Source organism: Dicentrarchus labrax, unplaced genomic scaffold (genome assembly GCF_905237075.1).
Source record: "Dicentrarchus labrax unplaced genomic scaffold, dlabrax2021, whole genome shotgun sequence".
Classification (NCBI taxonomy): Eukaryota; Metazoa; Chordata; class Actinopteri; family Moronidae; genus Dicentrarchus; species Dicentrarchus labrax.
Window position 1 is genome coordinate 22,233,055 of NW_026136714.1, and position 9,469 is coordinate 22,242,523.

The following is a 9,469-nucleotide window of genomic DNA, read 5'->3' on the forward strand; positions in this document are numbered from 1 at the left end:
ATCAAGCTTACATGGACCTCTGCAGACTGTTGCTGTTAGTCTGTCTCATCACTCAGCTCAATAAGCAGCATTTCAATTCAGATTCAATTCCCATCTCTCCACTGAATAGAAAGAATACAAATGAATAAAAAAATGTAATTTCATCTGTGAGCTTCTTTTATTTTGGGTAAAATAATTTCTGTGGGAACAGGAAGCATTTGTGATGATAGTTTGGCTTCCTTACAGCAGAGGGCAGAGTTGGACTTCTCATTAATGTCCAACACATCTACATAATGTGAATGAGATGGAAGAAATACAAAAGGGAGGCAGAGACAGGCAGAAGTATTCGGGTCCTCTTCTAAAGTAAAGTCAACTATGAACTACATTCAAAACCTTACTCAAGTAAAACTATGTATTATCGGCTGTATGGACTTATTCTGCAGTGAACTGATCCCTGTCAGTGTTTTACTATTAATTCATATTACTGCTGCATTAATGTGTATGCTGCATTCGATGATGTGCTACATACAGTTGGACTGTTTAAGTTTGTGCTGTGTGCACAGAGTTAAAGACTCATGGCTCTGACCGGTTGTTTCCATTCAGATGTGCCGGATTCTTGCAAAAGCCATTAGGAGCACTAGGAGGAGCCAGAGGAACCTGATTTTTTCCACAGATTATCTACCTCATGTACTCCTGTCAGGAATATAGAGACTGTGACAAAAGGCTATTTTTTTAAAATAAAAAGTTAGTTAGAGTCTTCAGCTTTAACAAGTAGCATATGGTTTATGTGGTCCATGCTGGTCTTGAACTGGGACTTGACCTTGACAAGAGTATGTCAACCAAGACTGCCTAACAATATCCATAGCCTTTAGCATCTCAGGGCAAACCTATTCTATCCTTGTGTCTTCGAATGCCCAACATGTCCAAAGCCCTTAGGGGTGTTATGGCCAGCTGGTGTGATGTTCTGTCTCAAACTGCAACAGTAATGTGTGACTGTGCTGTATTTTTCAGCTGTCATATGGGTTCACCATCACATCACCATGATGATCAAGTATAATCAAGTTGATGTCATGGCTGATATGGTGTTATGTCTCAAATGTCTATGTATTAATTGGGTTTTACTTTTTATAGCAATCAACAAATGTTTTTTTCTGAGGGTTGCTGTCAGGTGAGCCTTACTGGACTGGATCAGGGCATTGTTTAACAGCATCAATAAACAGTATCAGTGAAATAAAACACTTCCCAATTTAGAAAATGGTATATCATATACCTAACTGCATAGTTTGATAACACATCTTGCAACTGTATGTTTTTAACTGATTAAAATCTAATCATATGAAACTTTTTTATTCGCAGTGTCATTCCTGGAAGTGCCTTTTTACATTTGGAACGCAGATCAAATTTATGTTTGGATTTGTGTCTTTGTTCTCAGGTTTCAGTGAGGAGACATTTCATGCTTTTGAGGGGTCTTTGTCACAATGTCAGTTTTATTTACTGTATCAACAAAGAAGGGTTTATTTCAAAATCCTTGTAACTGATTAGTGAAAAAAATATAATGTCATTGGTACCTAGTGGTGTTGGCTGAGCACATCATGCTCTTCAACAACAATCTGATTTAATTTCATGTCTGACTTCTTGTTTAAAACAAGAAATGTGTTCAGTGTGGTAAAAATACATTTTATGTAGCAGTGAGACAGATCACCACACTTGCAGACTGAAACACCTTTAAGGTTTTCTAAGTGGAATCAAAGCGGGGAAATTGTGTTTATGTATCTTTTAAGTTTTTAAGATGTTTCCATCATCCAACATGCATGCCAACATTTGTAAAAATGTATTCTTTTTCAAATATTTTGTTTCCACTCAGGTGCTAATGCACAGATTTAAACAGGTTAGCATTAACATAAAAAACTGGTGGATGGAAATACACTGTGGGTTGTTAGCAGTCAACACATATCATCAGTGTTTACATTCAAGCAAACTTTATTAATGGGATATGAAGCAGTAATGCAGGTTGATAAGATAAAATGCGAGCTCGCCTATACACAGCTCTGTAGGTATGTGTGGTTACAGGTTGTCAAGTACAAGTACACACACTGTACTCTGTATACATACACTCTATACAGTGTTCACCAACAGAAACACACTTTAATTTGCAAGTCTGACTTCCAGCAGGATTTCCTTTTTTTTTGTCCCTGAATATTTTTGGTTTGGTTCAGTTTGGGGACACAAAACGGCACAAAGTAGAAAGCACCTTTAGCACCAAAAATCTAAGATCTATTCCACAGCACCAATAAAAACCAGAAAAACACCATTAGTGAAAAAAAAAACCTTACAGGAAGTTTAAAACGCTGCTTTCTCTGAAAATGCCCAGAAACTGTCATCGTGCAATTTCACAAATAAAGAGCATTAAATTAACATTAAAATGTCAGTTATATCATATATTGTATAAAAGTCTACAGGAGCCCAGGCAGAACATGCATGTAAGAAACTGTGATCGCAAAATTATTATTCTGTGATCATAAGAAAGTGGTTTTGTAAGCTCTTCATCAGAAAATAATAACAGTTTTCTCAATAAAATAGATTTCTTGGCATTAAAAAATGTATTTGTTGATCAAGAACTTGCTCAAAATCACAAAAAACATTACCCTGACCATGAGAAAAGTAGATCAAAAAAAAAAAAAAACTATATAACTACTATAACATAAAGACTGAAACCTTTATAACTAACAAGCTATCCCTGCTCTATCTGCCATTTGGTCTTTTGTGTACTTGTTTGGAAAATAGAATACTGCTTATCTAATAGCCTCTTGGTCATTTTTTATTTACATTTAATGTAAGAGTAAATCTGCACAGTACTTAAAACGTATGTAACCAGGAGCTGTCAGATAAATGTAGAGTAAAAAGTAGTGTAGTGGAGGAAAAGTAGAAAATCTCCCTTTCTAGAACTACTCAAGTACCAGGGTCCAGTTGCACCACCTATTCAGATCAGACGTTGCCTATAACTTAGTTAGAAAGCAAATGTTTTATCTACGCATCATAAAATTAAAGCAGTTAATGCACCACACAAACGTATTATTTGGTCTCACTCGTTCTGAATTAGTTGTAATAATTGTTGTGTAGCTGCATGTAATTGAACTGACAAAACTAGCGATAGCTTGCAAATATATGTCTTCTATTAAGGGGTGATATGGATATGTCTTGATGACAGTTGATCAAAATACTTTTTACTATTAAATATACACTGGTAAGTTTTTCAAATTCTATTTTACGAAAAAATATTGTCCCGTCCTCAAATTTGTGAACATTCTGCCAATGTTACACTAAATGACCAAAAATAATAACCTTGCCGCTAAAGTTGTGCAATCAGACATTTACTCTAACCTTCATAAATGCTACTAACTCTGAAACACACATACTTCTTCACTTATAAATAAAAAATCACTAATTTGAAACTGGTGATTAAGATCTTAAAAAGGACACACAAACTCTTGGATCTATAAATAGATGGTGCAACCATCCAGAACTTATCAACTTACTAAAGTCCAGAAATGGAGCAGGCTAAATGTAAGCTACTTAATCCTGGTGTGTTGTTACTGACATGAATACCTGACTCTGTAATTAAACTGATTAATAATCCATTCATTTTGACTAAATTAAAATAAAATAATGGTTCAGTTGTTTTATTACAGCTAATAATCAGTTTTTGCTTTAATCCAGTTATAATTGAATTATTTAAGTCACATGTAACTTCAAGCTTCATTCTTCTTTTCAAACTCAAACTGCAGAATTCATCTCAGTAGCTGCAAGAAACAAAAAGAACAACAAAATCAACCACTGATACAAAGTATTGATTATTAAATATTGACAGGTAATCTTAGGTCCTGTTGTCTCCAGGTTGAAAATCTACTAATTTACAGCAATTCTCTGGGGAATAGACCCCTGAAGTTGTTACATCACTGGAATATAATTGACTTGTAGGATTGCTCTGTTTGCTATGAAGGATTACTTTGGGGCCAACATACTGTTTAATCTAAATAATAAGCTTCAGAAATACTTACATTTCCAAATAAATTGAGGTGAAGCTGAACTGATTCATCAACGCTGTTGCAAAAATAGTTAACCTACAATAAAGAAGAAAATGTTTCTCACGATGTCATGGTGCATCCAGAGACGTGAGCGGCGGTGCCGGTGTACTGGACATCACAACGAACCACGTTGTTGTTAAAGTTGGACTCTGGAACCTGCTGCCTGGGATTTACTGTCACCTACGAGGACAACACACACAACAGTCATCAGTACATGAGCTTACGTCTCTTGATGTAGACGTTTAAACCAACAATGTCTGTCTGTACTCTCTGAATTCCTGTCTGTGGCTCTCAGCTCCAAGGCCATTAGTTGCTACTGAACACATCAATCTTTTACCTTTATTTAAAAAAAAGGCTCAGTAATTCCCTAAAACAGCTGGTCACTGTAGTTTTTAAAAGTCAAATGTTACACAAACAGCAGGAAATTGGTTGGGGACTATTTTCAGTGGTGGATTAATCTACATTTGGTGCTCTGATGAGTTCTCTAGTGAGTAATAAGGAAAATATAGATAGAGTTATACCAAGCTTATACTAATAGGAAAACACGATGTATCTCTCCAAATATAATGCCAGTTAGTCTTCCCAGTAGACTCTCAGTGGCTTCCACACCTTGAGGATGTATCTTCCAGGAGAGACATCAGTGATGTCGATCCACTGACAGTCAATGTCAGCGTTGTACGTGTCATAACAACCTGGACTCAAACCCTGTACACACAGACACACACACACACACACACACAAACAAAATGCAATTGACACACTGAAGTACAGAGACTATTTTAATATCTAAATGTTTACATGATTATTTATTACAGTACCATATGAAGAACTTCTAAAACATGATGCCTTATAAAATGTGAAACTACCAAAAAGAGCAGAAAATCTCTTCTTCCTTCCCTTGTGTGTGAGTTTGTGCGTCATATTTGGGAACCTAAATTTTACCTAGCTGTTTAGAGGTTAACATGTCTAAGGGGGACAAAACGGATGTTCCCCAATTTTTTGTTTAGGTGCCCTCGTCCACAACAGTTTCTGTATCCATTGTGTGGGTTGATAAGCATCCGGGAAAATAATGCAGGTTAATAAAATATCTCCAAATGAAAAAAGAAGACTAGTGTGGATGTGCATGTGTGTTTGTATGTACCTGAGTGTGTGAGGTGCAGGCGAAGCGGCGGTAGTATCCCGGATCACAGGAAGTGTCCTCCAGACAAAAGCTTGCCTTGTGACCCTCAGCTACCTGCCTCTGAGTCTGGGAGTCCAGCAGCTCGTACAGGCTGAACTCGTCCATGCTGTGGAAGTGACTGAACAACAATAGCACAATGGAGACAGAAAGTTTAGAAACCAGCTCATATATACTGTACGTGTTAAACTCCAAATGCTCCTACTAGTTACCTACTTATGACAGCTGTGCCACTCCCAGGCATATCGAGGTTTACTGGGCAGGAAGTCAGCTGTTCCCTGGTTCTTCACCCTCTGAGGGAACCTCAACAAAACTCTGGTGTCATAATCCTGAGTATAACTGGAGGAACTGGAGGAGGACAGGAGAGGAAAGGAAAGGAGAGGAGAGAAGAGGAGAGGAGAGACGATGCGGGGTGATAAGAGGAGATGGACAAATATATTAAAGTTATATAAAAAACAAAAAATGACAACCACATTCAGTTAAAGGGAAACGTCCATAGCCTGAATCACATTGAAGTCACACTAAGGACAGTCACTTCTGAGTAGACAACTGACAGTTAACTTTTATTGCATAGATAAAATTTGTTTTTGTTGTTTAATATTTAAAGACGGTGGTCCAACCTATCTGATGCTGCGCTTATTTTATGTACTATGCTGCGACCACGACATCACACCGCAGATGTAGTATGCATGGTTAACATTACATCTTAACATCTCTTAACATCTTGAAATCAACACAAAAAAGGGTCTACTCTACAGTGTTGTCCTGTTGCTGCCTTTATGTTTGATTGAATCATTCTATTTAGATTAATTACTGCACAAATCTGAGATGTGGGCGGTAATTCAGGTGTGTCATTGCAGGCTAGTGTTATCTTACGAGGCGAGGCAGTTCTCCTCAGCAGCACAGCGGAGGTTGTACATGGGCATCCTCTGGACGTAGGTGGCGATCTGGATGTAGTATGGATCAGGAACCAGATCAGGGAGACCTGCGAACAGGACAAGAACGCAGAACACATTCAGATTACAGCATGTATAAATACAGAATACTGCTCTCTATAGGTCTGGAGAGATATTTCTCACTCTTTGCAGTAAAATTTACTTTTTACAGAAGACAAGTGGTGACAAAACATAATTAAGTAAGTTTACTAAGTACTAAGTACTGTACTGTATTTCTTTCTATTTTATACAACTTCATACTAAACTGTACTTTTACATTTGTCTGACAGTTTTAGTTACTACTTTTAGATTACAATTGTCATTGTATTTTGATACTTAAGTACATTTTGCATACTCAAGTAAGTTTGAGGTTGAAGGCAGTGGAGTATTTACACATGGTGGTATTAGTACTTTAACCTAGGGAAAGGATATGAATACTTTTTTCACCACTGTGCACCAGCTGGCCTTAGTTCATTTCAGCCTGGTGTATCACAGCCATTTGTCTTGGTTTGCGAGTCAGATAAGTTGTTTCTTAAGACGTCTGTGAACAGTAAGAACTTTAGTTCTTTAAAAAGATTGTTTGAAGGATTCATTTGATTTCCCATCCAGTACTTGTGGTACAATGTGACTTTGCCCTGAGCTGAAGTTGTGAGAAAATCCTTCCCCAGCATGTAAAGGTGAAATTCAGTGGAATAACCCTTTAAACTAAAGTCCTAGCGGCAAATTATCACATTAAAAACTGGAAGTGCTTTATTTAATATAGTTACAGTAAAGTTGGATTTACCTTTTCAAATTATCAAAATGAAATAGGCCTATAATTAAAATCCTTCCTGTATATGGACATGAAAGAGATTATTGAGCTACAGGAATAATTATCCTATAAACACTGGCATTTAGACACCAGGCCTCCATGACGTTTTACAGTTTAATGGAGGATAAACTATAAACACAGTTTGAACACCTTTGTTGAAGAGAACTTTTTACTGAACATTATTTGGATTGAACTGATCAGACGATGGGAGCTGGAAATATCTGAAACGACATACGACAAGTGTAAAGGCTTGTTATCGTACCGTTCTGGTGGTAGCTGGTGCCGTATCCGTGCCGGGGCTGAGTCCTGGGTCTGGGTCTGTGGTACGAGTTGTAGTAGTTATAATAGGGATTATAGTTAGAAGCCTTGTACGGGTCATACGGATCGTCTCCGACCATCATGTCCTCCCGTCTGACCGGTGCAGAGTCTCTGTCGCTGCCCGGCGGCGGGCGCTGCTGCTGGCGCGTCATCGCGCGCAATTGCGCAGCGCTACTGGCTGCGGGGACACGCGGGGAGCCCCGGGACGCGGCGGGAACCGTGTCGTTACCGCTGCTGACCACGACCACAGGGTTGCCGCGGTTGGGTGACCCGGCCTGCCTCCTGTCGGACGGCCGGTACTGGGATCCGCGGCTCAGGATGCTAAAAACCTGCCCGTTATGTTGCCATGTCAACCCTCGCCGGAGCGCATCATCATCACCTGCAGCCTCCTGAGCGAAAACCCCGTCCATAAAACTACAGAGGAAACATAAATGTGCAAAAGACAGCAACACGGCGTCAGGGGAGAGTTCCTTCATGATTCAAAATAAATTATTCCGTTTATAATCATCTACGAAAAAAGAAGCTATTTTCTTCTTCCCACACACGCAGCTGCTGATCTGAAGAGTTTCTCTCAAGTGTTGCAGCTCAGCAACTACTACTGAGAGAGAGCGAGAGAGAGAGAGAGAGAGTGAGAGGGAGGGAGGGAGGAGAGAGAGAGAGAGAGAGAGAGAGAGAGAGAGAGAGAGAGAGAGTTGGAACTTTTTTGTTGTTGAGGCCTTTAGTTTGTGTTTTTCAGGCCTTACACAATTACACTACATTTCAGCCAAACCAGCATAGGAACACCAGCTTTGTTACAGGCGACTGTTTGGAAAGTATGAACTTCAGTACCCAGAAGTCCTGTGAGGTGTTCCCTTCATTTAAAAAGTCAGTGTCCTTAAATGCACCATCATGGAAAGGTTTCACAATACACAATGATAAAGAATTATCTATCTGCAGAAAGGTTTATATCTCTGCAAACTGATTTTCTTGCAAAAGAACTGAAACCAACAGCTGATCATATGGAAGGAAATCATAGAACAGGCTGATCAAGGATTTCTTGCTATTGTACCTTAAAATCAGGCGAGAAGACTGCAGCTTAAGCAGCTTTTTTATTTTTAAAGTAAGTTCTGACCCATTGTTTTCTCTCCACAGGATAGGGTGTAGTTAGAATGATGCTTTGGCCTCATAACTGTCTCAGTCTAATTATCTCTGTGGCCAGAGCTGCTCTCTAATTTTACAGTGAGAACTGAAGATAAAATGTAAGTCACACTGGATATCAGTATGGATAGACTCAATATGTTCCAGTTCTTTCAGGTTATTACCTGTTCTGCATGTAACTGTTCTAAGATCATAATTTTTTTATCTGCTTTAATTGTTTTAGTGTTCAACACTGGCCAAAAGATAGAAACATGTTTAATTTTTCATGGGTATCTGTCAGGTTTAGGGTATTAAAACCTGTAGGCGTCTGTAGCTACTGTACATATACGTGGAACCTTGTTCAGAGGTACTGTACAGTACATTCAAGATGCTTTTGTTTGGTTTTATTGGAGAAATGACGCCCCCTGTCCCCCGCTGAGCACTCAGGATGCTTTAAAAAAAGCTGAAATTGAAGCACTTACCAACTGAGAAGTTTCCTCTTCTCAGAACACTGTAAAACGCACAACCAGCCACCCACATGCTGCACGTCTCTCTCTCTCTCTCTCTCTCTCTCTCTCTCTCTCTCTCTCTCTCTCTCACACACACACACACACACACACACACACACACACACACACACACAGAATCAGTTTCCCTTTAATGCATAAACAGGCCTACTTTGCACAGGTTATATTCACATATCAGTCACTTCAAATGAGTCTCAGTGATTTAATATCTCAACTACTACTGAAGGAATTACCATGAAACTTGGTTCAGACATTCATGGTCCCCAGAGGATGAATCAGTCTTACTGACATTGTTGATCCTCCAAGGTCAACATTTTAATTGTCCACATCAGTACTTTGGTGTATGAATAAATACCGACAATGACAATGGCATTCTCATCAAATGTTTGCTTGCTAACATGCTAAACTAAGACGGTGGACACGGTAAACCTGCTAAACAACAGCATCATAGCATTATCATTGTGAGGATGTTAGCATGTTGACATTAGCAATTAGCTCAAAGCACCGCTGTGCATGAGAAG

The 9,469-nt window shown here is 38.9% G+C and overlaps 1 protein-coding gene across 1 annotated transcript; it reads right to left on the bottom strand.

Moving 5' to 3' along the window:
* Positions 1-1,941: 1,941 nt before the first annotated feature.
* On the bottom strand, positions 1,942-7,911 carry LOC127376426 (protein-lysine 6-oxidase). Its single transcript, XM_051423335.1, has 7 exons — positions 7,250-7,911; positions 6,118-6,226; positions 5,458-5,589; positions 5,206-5,362; positions 4,674-4,769; positions 4,129-4,244; positions 1,942-3,779 (listed from the first exon to the last, which is right to left on the bottom strand). Exons 1-7 carry the CDS (start codon positions 7,779-7,781, stop codon positions 3,773-3,775), a joined length of 1,149 nt encoding a protein of 382 aa, XP_051279295.1. The 5' UTR covers positions 7,782-7,911; the 3' UTR covers positions 1,942-3,772.
* Between the last annotated feature and the right edge of the window lie 1,558 nt (positions 7,912-9,469).